This window comes from Hemibagrus wyckioides, linkage group LG04 (assembly GCF_019097595.1).
Source record: "Hemibagrus wyckioides isolate EC202008001 linkage group LG04, SWU_Hwy_1.0, whole genome shotgun sequence".
In the NCBI taxonomy this organism is placed as follows: domain Eukaryota; kingdom Metazoa; phylum Chordata; class Actinopteri; order Siluriformes; family Bagridae; genus Hemibagrus; species Hemibagrus wyckioides.
In genome coordinates this window covers 11,338,303-11,354,167 of record NC_080713.1, presented here as the reverse complement: position 1 = coordinate 11,354,167, position 15,865 = coordinate 11,338,303, and the positions used below count along the sequence as shown (strand labels likewise).

The 15,865-nt window shown below is 38.6% G+C and overlaps 1 protein-coding gene across 5 annotated transcripts in view; it reads left to right on the top strand.

Moving 5' to 3' along the window:
* LOC131352314 (spectrin beta chain, non-erythrocytic 4-like) overlaps positions 1-15,865 on the top strand; it is a 62,753-nt gene that overhangs the window by 26,954 nt on the left and 19,934 nt on the right. For 4 of the 5 annotated variants that reach the window (XR_009204493.1, XM_058388315.1, XM_058388314.1 and 1 more), the window contains exons 16-19: positions 334-1,090; positions 4,753-4,955; positions 6,535-6,625; positions 11,950-12,096. Coding sequence is in view for 4 of the 5 variants with exons in the window: in XM_058388315.1 (XP_058244298.1) it covers positions 334-1,090; positions 4,753-4,955; positions 6,535-6,625; positions 11,950-12,096 (1,198 nt within the window). In the remaining variant the exon portion in view is untranslated. Of the gene's footprint in view, positions 1-333; positions 1,091-4,752; positions 4,956-6,534; positions 6,626-10,766; positions 11,137-11,949; positions 12,097-15,865 lie in introns of those variants that run through there. The other variant, XM_058388317.1, reaches the window with a different exon arrangement.

Below are 15,865 nucleotides of genomic sequence, written 5' to 3'. Positions count from 1 at the left end.
TTCAACACAGATTGAGAAACAGCCACATAGTCTAAAAGGTTGTGTATCAGAAGGGAATCAGAAGGTTCACCTAATCACAAGAGTAAACTTACTGTATTAGTTTACTTTATTAATTTTGTATTTTTAATTGTTTTTTATAATATATCAGTAGGAATAAGCTGCTTTTTTTTTTACTAAAACATCACCTGTGCAGAACGATTCAGAAAGAACCCAAGGAATCAGAAGACATAAACAATGTACTAAAGATTTGCGATTACAATTTATGAAGTAGAGTTGTAGTTTGCTTCTAAGAAAGGTGACCATAAAATAAGTTATTATTGTTATCTGTTACAGGTGGAACCATCTGGTAGAGCTGGTTGAGCAGAAGAAGGATCATTTGGACTCAATCCTTCGCATCCAGAATTATTTACTTGAGTGCAGTGAGATTAAATCCCAAATTCAGGAAAAACGCAAAGCCATTGATGCTACGCAATATTCAGGCAGCGATTTGGGTAGCGTCTTAGCGCTTCAGCGGCGTTTGTCCACTATGGAGGGAGCTCTTGCTGTTCTAGAGCCCAAACTCATCCATCTGCAGCAGGAAGCAGAAGACCTCACAACCACCGAGCCACATAATGCAGAGGAGATCTTGATTCCCTTTGAGGGTGTGAGTGTGGAATGGGATGAATTGAAACGTACGCTTCAGGGTTGTGAGGATTCCTTGACTGTAGCTGGCCGGCTGCAGCAGTTTATTCAGGATTTGGATTCTTTCTTGACGTGGATGGTGCAAAAACAAACGGAAGCGGCATCAAATGAGCTGCCCGAGTCTTTGGATGAGGCTGAGAGGCTCATCAACCTCCACGCAGCGCTTAACGAAGAAATTCGCAGCTATGAGGAGGATTTTGAGCGGCTACAGGCTGTGAGGGAGCTGTTGGACTCAGAAGACAGTCTAGTAGCGAATGCTGCACTGCACCAGTGGCTCCAAAAACTTAGCGCAGGTTGGAACAAGCTGCTACAGATGTGGGAGAGCAGAAGGGATGAGTTAGTGCAGGCACACATCTACCATCTTTTCATGAAAGATGTCAAGCAGGCTGAGGCCTTTCTCAACAACCAGGTGAGACCTGTGCACTCATTTAGACAACATGTAATGTGGTAAAGAACAACAAAGCGTACTATCAGCACACAGAGACAGATGCATTTTTGTTAACATAGAGGGGAAGGAAATATTAGCTTGAATCTGGAGTGTTGATGGAGAGGTTATCCACATACTGATAATGTCTTAAGAGACGAATTTTGCAAGAAATTTGCATTGGCATACGAAGCATTTTTGGTATACGAACTGAACCGAATGGCGGTGTCAGTGGAAAGCCAAGCGAAGCCAACTAAAGAAAGTTTACAAATTTTACAAAAACTTTTGCCTTAAAGTTTTGAAATATGATGCCTTCCTCATGTGTTCAAAAGCTAAGTGATTTTTCAGGCTTTTTTTTGTTGAAAGATTGATGGCGTGGGTGGCCTGTTTTATTTTTACCCCAAGCTTGGTAGCAGGACTTCCTGTGAGAACTCTTGACCCTTGGAAATTGGTAATTTTGGTAATATTTTTGGGTGACTGGAATGGATTATTTGCATTTACGTTATTTCTTATGGGAAAATTCGTATGGCAAAATTCCCCTCCAGAATGAATTAAATTTGTATGCCGAGGTTTCACTGTAGTTGGAACTGACTTACAATCTCCTGGTGTTCCAGTGCTTCTGCTCGGGAAACCAAGGATACCTGCAACAAACTGATGTTCTGTGATATTGGACAAGTAACAAAAAAACAAAAATACAATGCAACACTTTTTATAATCTTACCTCTTGCCATATTTAAGGAGCATTAATGAGTGGGTAACTATGAGGCTTGTAGGTTACTTCATAGACAAAAGGCTTCTATCTAGTGTTAAAACCTGTCACTTGAATTATAAGTGGATATATAAACTTTTTTAACTTGTCAGCTCATACGTCTGGTCATATTGTGCATAATTCCCCAGTATCATTTCTTACAGGAAATTATTGTCCTTGTCATAACCTTCACATCAACAAAGAAAAGAAAATAAACTTGCCAAACACGAATAGTATTTCTTTACATGCTAAATGAAAACACCATAGTCTATAGCAAAAACACTGACGATGATTAGGTGACTTTTTCAAGGGCAAAAACATGACAATGCAAAAAAAATACAGTAATATAATATGATCTTCCTGAGCTAATCTTAGTCACCCTTTCCAGCCTGTAACAGTAAATCACAACTGGCACTGTGTCAGGATTGTTGGATCAGAATTATGTACACATACATCATATGCCAACTCAGACGTGTCAAATGTCATCAGGCCCAGGTGGAATAAGTCCAGCAGTGCTATGACTGGTAGAAACCGCAGCCAAATATGGGAGCACCTGAGAGTGTAAACCAGATGGAGGAAATCTAGATGACGTTTTAGTCACAAATTGTACACCTCAATGCACTTTTGCAACTCTAACCTCACACCCAACTCTGCCCGCATACAATAAAATGTAACTCACTTCCTGTTCAAGTGGTTTTTCTAAAATCTTCTTTGTTAGACACCATTAATTTCTTCATATTCTTACAGCCTACAACCTACAAGCTAACACAAAATTCTGAAATCGCTAAACATACAAACATGGCTGCCTTGGACCCAAAATGCACACTCACTATTCCGTTCAGTCACCCATCTAATGATCATACACACTTGGACTCCATCACCATTCATCTCTGTATAAACACGCAAAACCCAGAATCAATGCAAAGTATCATTTAGTGATTTAGCACCTAATATACAAAGACTTTGCCAACATATTTTAATAACCTGCTTTTGACCCGACTTTAAATTTAAGATTGAAATTTATTAAGAAAATAACTATAATAATTACCTATTACTAATAAATCAGATTAGAGATTCCAAGAGTTATTTATTTATTTATTTATTTATTTTTTTAAATCATGTAACAGCCATTGTTAGAATAGTTATTTACAATTAGCACTAATTACACAAAATCATAAAGCTTCATGTTAAGTACAATTTCAGCAACATATTCATCATAAACTGGTCCAGGCTGATATTTAGAGTAATTACTATTTCTCTTGTTCTGAGCTGTCAGTGATTGTTACATCTAAATGCTGCACAGCGTGCTGGCATTTTTTACAAAAAAAAAGAAGAAGAAGACGCTCAATATTCAGTGCACTTCAGTAGATAAATTTTCAGGCAATCTTCTTATATATCAGTGAGAAAGTGAGTCTGAAGTTTTATTATGAAAAGCAGAATGACTCAGGAGTTTTTGCTTTTTATTTGCTGAATATTGTTATTTGTTGGTTGGTATTTTCATTGGGCATTTGTATCAAGCTTTTTTATGCTAGTTAGGACAGATAGATAATATTGCACATGCTATGATGAATTAATTTATATATTGTAAAATATTGTAGATTGAATGCACATAATAATAATACAGTGATACTATGATACAGATACTTGGCTAGTGTCTGTTTGTCCTCTAAACTGTTTTAACTAGCATACAAGCTAGTGGATTTTTTTTTAACGCACTTAAAACTCATCTATAGTGATTTATAGTGATTCAGGCTTTTTTTTCCTCATCGTAGTGTATGAATATTTTTCTGTTGATCTGTGTCTTCTAATTTGCTGCGCAGTTTATAGCTGGCATGCTAACGTTATAAAGTTAGTTGGCTAATGGTATGTTTTTAGCTTTTCTCTGTATTTTGTGTACTCTGTTTAAAAGGAGGGGGTGTTACAATGACTCAGGTGGTGTATAACCAGTTCCATTTTCTGTGAGTAACTGATATGTCTGCAATGGGCATTATACTTTCTAGCGTGTCATCATCGGGCCTCCTGTTACTCAACATGACATTGGGGAAGGTGCATTGGTACATTATAAATGACATTTTTTGAGACACTTTCTGTCCACTTTGCTGTGTATGTCCAGGATCACCAGGGTAGTGTGGATGTCTCTACTTTCACGCCAAACCTTTTTTTTTTTTCCATTTCACTTCTAATGTGCTTTTTTCTGCAATGTTGGACTTTTCAAGGGATTGTAAAAAGTAGCATCTTCGTCTGTGAAAATGTATTCATTCATTTCTTTACCTTTTTATTACTCATCATTTCAGCTGCATGAGCTTTTTCATCTGTGCATGTTCCTGGCAATTTATTGGCATTTATCAATATATACATTGATCAATACAAACATACAAACTTTTGTCAGTTTGATTTGGCTAAACATTTACACATGTATCTTTATTACAAAATTGATAAATGATGCCAATTTCTTACAAACATATAAACAAACAAAATAAATAAATACATAAATAGTATATTTTGAAATAAACAGATGAAATAAGGTTGCCTTTATGTAATGTGTGAGATTTCATCTGCAAGTAAAGTTGCAAATATGTCATTTGCTAGACAGTTATTCATGCTGTTGTTAAATCAAGCATCTATGATGTCATAATAAACCTTACCTGGCTTACATTATATATTAACCTTTTAATGATTGCATTTAATAATAATTGTAATTATTTAACAGCCACACTGTCAGTTGGTGTTTTACTTATTTGTATTTTCAGCCATTCATCTCATATTCAAAATGTGGCTAATTGCACTCCCTGAGGTGGGGAAACACTTTTATGGCTCCATTTATATCAGGATTGTTTATAAGGATAATTAGTTAGATGAAGAAATAATAGAAGAGTTATTTTCTTTATTTTCTCATAAGGAATCCTCATTGGCACATGTCGAACTCCCTACTACAGTGGAAACAGTGGAAGCAGCCATTAAGAAACATAAAGATTTCAGCATGGCGATGGAGCTCAATCTGCACCGGATTAAAGCTGTGATTGAGGCAGGAGAGAGTCTAATCAGCCAGAACAACATCTACTCTGAGCGCATCCGAGACCGAGTGGATTTACTCATTACCAGGTCAGACATGACTATAAACACCTCTAACAGAACACCTAAAAATCATCAAAGAATCATGAGCTATTTTTAACCACTCAGGTTATGACATGATATAACAGAAAAAAAAATTACTTGCTTTATTGCTTAAATTAGGAAAACCCTTATATAAATGAAACTATATGTTTTTTCACTCCCACACACATACATTATGTGCCATACCTGAATCGAAGGAGATTCCTGAGGACCTTTGAAAAAGTTGTATCCATGCTCACCAGTTTGGAAAAGGTTATATAAGCATTTCTGAAGAGTTTGACCTTCACCACTCCAGCGTGAGGCAGATGATATAAAATGTTGGAAACTGAGCACCACTTATACTCTCCTAAAGAGTGGTTGTGCAGCAAAAATGACACCAAGGGCACAGCAAAGAGTTTTACAGGAAGTCACAAAGAACACCAGAGTAACATCTGAGGACCTATAGGCCACTCTTGCATTAAGTAATGTCAGCGTTCATGAGTTCACCATTAAGTAAACACTAAACAAGAATTGTGCATGGCAGGATCATAGTAGGAAGTAGGAATTTATTGATTTAAAAATAAATGCTGCTGCTTGGATATATGGATGAAATGGATACATACATATATATATATATATATATATACACTCACACACTCATCGTTCACTCTAATTGGAACACTGGCTCGTTATCCATCAGCTGTTCATGGGGCAGCAACACAGTGGATAAACTATTGCAAATACTGGTCAATAGTTTACACAGAAGAGTTCTGTGGGTGAAAATACCTTATTAACAATAGAGGTTAGAGGGAAATGGCAAGATTGGTCTGAACTGGTCAGGAAGTAGTCAGTCAGTAGTAGGATATAGAGTCATATAATTATTATTATTATCATATATTTACAACTGTGGTAACAGAAAAGCATATCAGCATTTATATTTAAACACTGAAGCTAGAACTACACCTCCAGAAGACTACACTGTCAGCCAAGAACAAAAATTTGAAGCTATCATGGGCACAGAATCATCAAAACTGCGCTAGTAATCTGGTATTTTTCCAGTCTTCATTTGTCTAATATTTGTGCCCATGTTAGCCTCAGATTTTTGTTTTTGGCTGACAGGAATGAAAACTGATGTGGTCCTCTGTTGTTGTAGCTCATGATGTAGCTTATTTGAGGATTATAGACTTTCTCTTAGCTCAGAACAATCTTAGTGTTGAAACCTCCATGACTCCATCTTGAGTCATGTGTATTGAGTGTTTACTTTCTTTGGTGTTTTTATGTTTCTCCATGAGTGTTTGTTCTTTAATGTTAAAGAAAAAAGATTTCCTGAAAGGTGGAGCTAAAAGGTGATTTTTATGCTGTCTCATTGCCCCCACCCCTATTTCTACTTACTACTACTACTACTTCTACTACTATTTCTGCATTCAACTGATGTCAGAATTGTTTGCAATGGTTAAAAACAAAATAATAAAAAACAAATGTTATAGTTGTACAGCTCTAAAAAATCTAAAAAAGCATAGCAGGACAGAACATAATAGTGTGAACATAATGGGTTTTATTTTATGTCTTAATTGTGTTTGACTGGCAGAGGGAATCAGAACCGTGAAGTGGCTCAGCAGTGGCTCAGAAAACTTACGGATCAGTGGGAGCTGCAGAGATTCTTGCAGGAGTGTCATGAGGTATTGTGTGTGTGTGTGTGTGTATGTACTGTATGTATGTATGTATGTATGTATGTATGTATGTATGTATGTATGAATATTGCATTTGGACATACCGTGTATGGCATTAAATTAGCAACATTGTGGGTTTTCCTGTAATCAGTCCTGTTTACATTGAGTTATTAGCTTTTTGAAGCTTATTGAAAGTGCATCCACAATTAAGCAAATAGCACACATGAACAAAAACAAGTGGTGTTTCACCACCATTGCTTTAGAATTAATTTTGTCATCAGAAACATTTTGATAATTTCTGTGGCCATAAACTGCCACAATTTTTCGCTTCTACATTTTCCTGTTCTGCATACCAGTAGGTGTGGTCACACCCCTCATGTGGTTATTCATTTTTATAAGCTCAGCATAAATGTGCACATGGAAAAGAGATCTCAAGACCAGTGTGCATTCAGGTGGACATCATAAGTGTGATTGATTCTGATAAGTTATTGACTCCATAATATCTGTGAACACTTAAGTTTGTTTAGACTGTTGCTAATTTTAAACATAATTGATAACAGAAAGAAAACTTGCACTTTTCCATTCAGATGTATAATTTACTGTAGGTAAAGAGCCAGATGAAAATCATGGAGAGCAGCATTAAAAAAAAAATTGTGATATGTGTATAGACAGACCCATTTCCTCTACTGCAGTACTATCAGTCCAAAAAATGGCTTTCTTTATGCTGAGAGAGGGTGGGTCCAACCAATCAATGCTAGAGGATTGGAAGGAGCGTGGTGCAGTGCAGGGTGTGATAAGTGCTTTAAGGCAAGTAGATGCCAGTCCATTCTTGGCTTTGAAGGCAAACATCAGTGTTGCCATTGTTGTCGGCATGAACTTGCCAGTTTAGCAGTCTGAGGTTGCATGTAGTCATGCATGAGGTTGCATGAATTTTTCAGGGAGATCCTGACAATCTGATGCATCCCCAGGGATGAACAGCAGCTCAGCTTTGCTTGGATTAGGTGTAAGATGATGAACTGGCATACATGATGATGTGTCTGAGGGAGGAAAGGAGAAGATAAGTCAGCAGGATATTGGTAGGAAAGCCTATTTAAGGATAGGACCTCACAAAGAGAATGGGTATAGAGGGAGAACAGAAGAGGACTACGCACCTGGCCTTGTGGAACACCAGATGAGAGTCTGCATGGAGCTGTTGTGGATCCCTTTTGTGTCATTTTATATGACCATCCCTCCACTTAGGAAGCAATCCATTACCATAAGGCATCCTGAATTCCAATGATCATGAGAATGGGTTGTATCAGGCAGTAACTGTGGGGTGTGTTATTTTAAAGCTTGACTGGTTAGGTTTCTGATTAGAGAGACTAGAGTTGATTTTAGAAATATATCATTCAGTAGTTGCTGATGTCTGAGGTATCTCTGGATTTCTTAAGGATGTGAATAAGCCTTGCTGTCTTAAACAAGCAGTGAAGCATGAAGCAGTGACCTAGATACCTAGATAGGTATTTAGTACTACCTCCCACAACAAATCTAGAAGCACATTTAGTTTTTCTCCAAATCCGCATAACACATATACACTGAATTAACATACTTCCAGGACCCCTAACAAAGCTGTACAATAGAAATATGCTGTTCCACTGTTTGAGGGCCTGGTCAGAACCTGCATTCTGGTAAATCCTAGGTTTAATTAATGTAATCCTATCTAGAACCATGGCATAGATTTTTTCTGGGAAGCTGTGGTTGTGTCATCCATCTACACTGTAAGTGGAATACATAATCTGGTTCTCCTTTTTAAAACTAGGGATCAACCTAGCTTGCCAGTTAAAAGGCACTGACCTAACACCATGCAATATTAAAGAAGCAAATTAACCACAAAAACATGTCCTGTGTCTTCAACTCTGCCCATATTGTATATATCCCTGCACACTTGTCGCTATTAAGTTTTTTCACCACCATAGTCACCTCAGCCACCAAGATCCAGAGATGTCTGGCACTGCCTACTTAAAAGTACACCTACTAGGTTAAGTTCCTCAAAGTGCTTCATCCATCACTCAACAACTTCCCCAGAAGGGCTCAGCAGACCTTGTGCATGGTCTTTCACAGTACTAAACGGTTTGTCAAACATCTTTGAGGCCAAAGTTTCTCCAAACTTATATGTGTGAGCTTTTTACTTCTGCAGCTGTATAGACAGCAATCACTCATGATGTCTTACAAACAGTCTTAAGTTTACTGTCATGAAAGGCAGTCAGGACACAGCTTCTTGCAGCTACTACTATGTTTAAAGTGTCAGGAGTTAAATTTGTTGATGAGCAAAGTTTTTGTCAAGTGTTCCCAAATTATCTGGAAGGTTCTTTGGGTTTACCAGGTAAGACTGGCCAATACCCTGCCCTGATCATTATCGACACATATGGACTAATGTGTGATGATAAAATCATATATCACTGACCTTTGGACCAAGGTGCTTCAGTATCAAGGACCCTTAAGAGCAAACTTGTCTTTGAAGAAAGTATTTGTTATAGACAATTTGTTGCTATGCACAGCACAGATGATTTGCATTAGGTAGTAGAAGACTATTACCTTTTCAAATGCTTAGGTTCAGATCTGGGAGGCTGTTCCTATAAAACAGGCTCCACCAAATATCTGTATCATTCCCATCATGAGTCCATCCCCCCAATAATTGTGTCATTGCATTGCATGAGTTTTAGGATTTACACTTTAATGCACATTCTCTACCTTTAGAATGAATAATCTTCTTCTTTACTAGGATTGAGTTGGTGAATTGGTGAATATTCCTAGATCCATCTGCAGGAATACTGGAGAAGAGAGATCACACCCAAAGTAGAAAGCTTGGTATTGGAGCACAAATTGTATGTGGATGTAAGGCTGACTATATCCAGTCCATATTTTTCCATCTCACATAGTCCAGGTCTTCGCACTTCGCATTTTGTGAGCCCCACTGAGTTATGTGGATGTAAGATTAAAAACAGGGACAATTTAAAAGCAAAAAGGTAATAAAAAAAATCCTTATATTATGAGGTCAGTTAATGTCTGTGTGTCACATGTTCATGTAGGTTTCTTTGTGTTTGCCAATTTCCTCCCACTGTACAAGAACATGCAGGTAGGTAGGTGGATTTGCTAAGCTAAATTGCTCCTAGGTGTTAATGAGCATGTGAATGGCCTTGTGCCAGTGTTTCTGGGATAAGCTCCAGATCCTCCACAATGCTGTCAAGTATGAAACACTTACTGAAATAAGTACACTGATACAGTGATTATACAGCAAGCATCTTGTATGAACCTAATATATTACAGTTGTACTTTTACATTCATAGTCCTAGTTGCAATCATTGCAAGTTTGGTTTACTTAACACTAAGATGGCTTCTAGCCTTATTATTCCACTCTATAAAATAGCACATGATCAAGTACATCCTATTATTTAGCATTTAATTTAAATGTGATTTAACGCAGTCACAAAATACTAAATAAAGTTTGTGAAATCACAATGTTTCTCTGGGATGTAGGGTATTTTTTCATGATTATAATTCCTGATTTTAATTTCAGAATTTGTTAAAATAGTGGCAAAGTTTGGATTAATTCAGTATGCCCCCTATTAAAATAACTGGTGATGACTGATTAAGATTCTGTCTCCTCTGATGCCAAGGAAAAATATTGTGGACTTTTTAAAGCTATTTAAAGCTATGCTGCATTTCCTACATGACATTTGAAGTGACTGCATCTTTCTGCCATGGCAGTAGGTGGTCACCACTTTTAGAAAATCCTTCCAACCAATGAAGATTGAATAACATGTCATTAAAATATTAAAAAACAGTTTATGATTTAGACTTTTGGTCCTAGAGGGATTAACTCTCTCCAATTTCTTCCATTCTCTTCCTATTATAGTCTCTGAAATTGAGAATAGAGCTTAACATCATAACGTAGTGTATACGTAGTCTCTCTCTCTCGCTCTCTCTCTCTCTCTCTCTCTCTCTCTCACTCTCGCTTACTCTCTCCCCCTCCTTCTCCTTGCCTCTCTGTCTCTCTCCATCTTTTTTTTTTTTACCTCACACTGTTGTTCTCGGATGCTGCAGCAGAAAGAAACTAGGTCTCTGGGCTGAGCTTACTATCATAGAAAATGCATTGAACAAAGCAATTGGGAGGGTAAAAGAGAGAAGAGGAGGAGCCAGGAGAGAAAAGAAAAATATATATAGATCATTTTGGAGCATAAATGGATCATAGAAGCAGTGCTGAAAAAGAAGAGGAGGATAAACAATCCTCCCACATCCTCCACTCTCCATCCTGCGCTTCTCAGGCATCTCCCACCTTTTCCTCAATGTTTTTATCTCTGTAATCCGTCAGAGGGACGACTGAATTCAGCCTCTACATACTCGTCATTTTCCTTTTCTCACAACTGTGCTGTGGATCCTCATCTGTCGGTTTTTTCACTACTCACGCAGACGATTGACTTGAACTCCATGCTCTGGTTTGCTAAGGATTCTGATTTCACACCTATTCAGTGGACTTTCTGGTGTGTGTTTGTGTTTGTTTATACATGCTACTTCAATAGTGTATGTGTATGCATGCTAATAGTGTGTGTGGTTCCTGGATGGTGTGTATAGGTTATTTGTACTTGCTTCTGGGATAATGGGATTGTAAGAGTGTGTGTGTGTGTGTGTGTGTGTGTGTGACTCATGTCTGTGCAGATCACTGCCGGTATGTTTGTGAGAGGATGTATGTGAATTTTATAGTAATGTGTTTATACGGTATGTTTTACTAATAGTAATAGTGTTTGTAATAGTAGTGTAAGTTTTAGGGACGTTTATAAATAATATTAATAAATAAATGCACAGTGCAATTTCTGAAACAATGTATATATACAGTATATGGTCACAAAGTGGTATGTGCATAATTGTAAAGGATGTCTTTTTATGCTGCATCACAACCCCACCTTTTCACAAAACAAAGACCTTGAAGATTCTTAAAGGTTTTCTGAGGTTAGAGCTGAGTGACCTGCACAGAGTAAATAATTGTTTTATGTCTCCTACAATTCATGTTGATGGATTAAATTCAACCCGTGACGAACCTGTCAATCCAAATTACTACACTGAATTGAGAGGTAATAGTTATGGTGGTATGGACACTTTACAAGGCTCTGGTCAGTATAGTTATAACTGCAGACTTGAACATCCTAAGCATATTTCAAGGGTGTTCTTGAAAAAGAAATATTTTACATTTGTTATAAAACCAGTGTAACTGGGTGTTACGATACATATGGAGTATCATTGAAAATGTCTTGCAGCTGCTGAGGAAACTTCTATAACATTATATGTATGTGTTACAGCTGGGTGACTGGGTGATGGAGAAGATGCTAATGGTACGTGACTCTACTTGTGATGACACTCAGCAACTGCATAAGAAGTGGCTGAAGCACCAAACATTCATGGCTGAACTCACACAGAACAAAGAGTGGCTCGACAAAATTCAAGAGGTGAGGACTGTGTGTGTGAGTGATCTGTTCAAAGCTCTGGATGCATTCAATTGCTGAATGTGAGGCACATGTTTAATAGTAGCCCTCCACAAGCTTCTTAAAATATTTAATTTTATGGGCAGTGGTAGCTCAAGTGGTTAAGTCTCTGGGTTGTTGACTGGAAGATTGGGGTTCAATCCCCAACGCTGCCACTGTTGGTCCCCTGAGCAGGGCCATTAACCTTCCCTGTTCCAGGGTTGCTGTATCATGGCTGACCCTGTTTTCTGACCCCATCCTCCGAAATTGTATATACAAAGAAAGAATTTCCCTTGTGACATATGTGATAAAGGCTTGTATTCTAAAGTTTTTTTTCTCACTCTTTTTGTTACCTACATAATGGTGATCATGATGGTCAAGCATGTCAGTCTGACTAAAAACATTTCTAAAATGGTGATCACATGTAAATTGGTTGGGTTTCATTTAAACCTTCATTGCTTTATGTTCCCCAATGTTCATTAATTCCAGGAAGTTAATTTGTGCCTCCTACCTAAACATTACAATTTTTGTTTATTTACAAGAATTGTACATTTGCCTACAATTGTTTAGACAGATGTTTGTAGTACCCCGAGATGTTTGGAAATTAGTACTAAGATTAACATTAGCTGTACAATACAGCAACATGTACACACTTGGCTAAAGATATTTTATATGGCCGAAAATTTGTGTTCACCTGATCTCCCATATGTAGACCTTCCCCAATCTTTTGCCACAAAGTTGGAAGCACACAGTTGTATAGGATGTGTTTGTATGCTGTAACATTACAAATTCTATTCACTAGAGGGCCCAAACTGGTTAGCATAACAATCCTCTTATGCACAATACAATTGTGCTGAATGGGTAAATTCCCATAGTCATGCTCCAGAATCTAGTGGAAAGCCTTCCCAGAAAAGTGGAGGTGATTATAACAGCAAAAGGGGGACTAAATCTGAAAAGGGATGTTCAGCAAGCACATATATGTGTGTAATAGTCAAGTGTTTACAAACCTATGGCCATATATAGTAAATTGTCCATATATGTAAATAAATGTGTGATTTTACATTTATGCCGTTTGGCATGCGCCCTTATCCATTGTGACTGTAGCCTGAGAGATGGTATCACCAGTCAAGTAGTGCTAGAGGATCTGAGGGAGTGTAGGGAGTGATGAATGCTTTGAGGTAAGAGGGTGCTGGTACGTCTTTGGTTATCTGATACGGACAGCTTCCGAAGCCACTTGAGTGAGCACAGTAATGGGGTGGTATGAGTATTTAGGAAGGTTGAAAACAACTTGTGCAGCTTTGTGTATCTCTGACCACATCAGCACCTAACTCCATCTGTTTCCTGAAGAGCTATGACCTGGAACACTTATCCCTTTTTGACAAAGAGGAAGACCTGCTTCTTGGGTTCATGCTTCAGGACCAGTTTTATTTTGACAACCTGTGGGACCCCAAGTTTAGAGAAGAACCGTAGCTTGGGTTCCTATTGTCCCACCTTACTGGTCTAGCTCACAACTGGGCAGAGCTCCACATAGCCACAGGAAGCCTGCTACAAGTGGCAGAGTTTGTTTGTTTCATAAACTTAAAGGCTCAGGATTATCCTAGTCACAACCACAGCACAACCACTCTTGATACACAGCCAGAGTCTAACCTGGTGGCCTCTGTTCCAGAGACAAAGCAGGGCTTTGAGCTCCCTCCAGAGCCCAATGTGGAAGCGTGCCATGCCTTGCTCCGTGCTGACTCTGAGGTGGTGGCCTTCCAAGCCCTACTTCATGACCTGTTGCATGCCCTGCTCCCTGCCAAAAGCTACATGGTAGCCTTTCAAGGCCTGCTTCAAGCCCTGTTCTGCGTTATGATGCTCTTGTCAGCTTTGTTCCATGTTTTCATGTATTTGCTTTGTTTATGCAACAGTCAGTGGGCAGCTTGGTGGCCTCCACCCCTGACTCATGGCCACAGCTTGCAACCAACCTGGTGGCCTCCACTCTTGAGCCACAGCTGGAGGCTAACCTGGCGGTCTCCATTCCAGAGCCACAGCAGAGCTCCCAGCAGGACAGGGCAGCCTCCTTCCAAGCCCAGCTCCATGCCGAGGCCAATGTGGTGGCCTCCCAAGCCCTGATTTAAGCCTTGTTTCAGCTTCTAGCCCTGCTCCCAGCTATGCCAAAGTGATGGCCTCCAAGGGCCTCCTCCAAGCCCTGTTCCAAGCCTTGCTCCCTCCTGAGGCTGACGTGGCAGCCTCTTAAGCCCTGTTCCAAGCCTTCCTCCCTGCCAAAGTCAACATGGCAGTCTCTGCAGTCTTCTAGCCCTGCTCTAAGCTACGACACTCATGTCATCTTTGTTCTGTTTTTATATGTTTGCTTTGTTTATGTTGCCACGTGTTTCGTTTTGATTAATGTCTTGTCTCTGCCTCTGTTTTGTCACTGCTTGTTTCCCTCTTGAGTCATGATTAGTCTCACATTTTTAATTTGCATCCTGAATTATGCCATTTTTTAAACACTTGTTATGCTAGTTGGGACGTATTTGCTCCATTCTATTGAGTCCATGACATTACTGACCCTTTTGTTACCATGTCTGTATTTTGTGTATGATAATTTTTTCACCCTGTCTTTGCATAGCCTTTGATGGTCTGTTTTTGCCTTATGTGACCATAACCTGTTTTTAACTAGTCTTTGCCTTTGCCCTTTTGGATTTGTCTTTTGGGAAAACTAAAGAAAACTCTCCTGCACTTGCGTTCTTGTAGCCATCTCTTTTTGTGTTCTTTGACAAAATCTCTGACATAGTTTTCCGTCAATATCTTGTTTCCTGTTTGAAGTATATTTTATGGTATTTGTACAGTTTGAAGTACATGTTCGGTATTTCTGCCATCCTTGTATATTTTTCTACTTGTTTTCTTTTGTAATCTGAAGGATTTCGGAGGGAAACTGGTTAATTAAATATTATTTAATTTCAACTCTAACAGACAGCTAAAATAAATGAATAACTTTGTTTGTGTCCAAATATTTATGGGCCAGACCATCCATCCATTTTCTTTACCCGCTTTAATCCTAATTAGGGGCACAGGGATCTGCTGGAGCCTTTCCCAGCACACATTGAGCGAAAGGCAGGGGTACACCCTGGACAGGTCGCTAGTCTATCACAGGGTCACATATAGACAGACAACCACACACACTCACTCCTATGGGCAATTTAGAATTGCCAATCAACCTAGTATACATGTTTTCGGACTGTTGGAGTAAACCCACACAGGCACGGGAAGAACATGCCCACACAGTTTGTCTGTTCAAATCCATGATTCAAACCCAGGACCTTCTTACTGTGAGGCAAACCACTAAGCCACCATGCTGCCATAATGTAAAATATGTAAAATATGGACTGGTTCATACTGGTTCAAACTTACCACAAAGTTGACCTCATCATTAGCAAACTACAGATGTAAAATATCAAGATATTACTGCCCTACAAACATCCAGATACCAAATAGTTAAATTGCACTTTTATCCCTTTATCCCAGACCTAAAATTTTGTGAAGGCTTATAGCCACAGTAAACTTGCAGTTCTGATATGTGCAAAAATTCAAATGTATTTGTCCCAAAATTGTCTTCTATATGGGTTCCTGCTTGTCTGACCCAGTATTTCTATCTCTTTGCTTTCTTCACACTGCACTGAACTGTGAGCTCTTTCAGGCTGCTCTACTTTACACTATGTTTCACCTTCTCTCAGTTTTAACTATAGTAACCCCTAAACAAAATGAAATTAGTGTA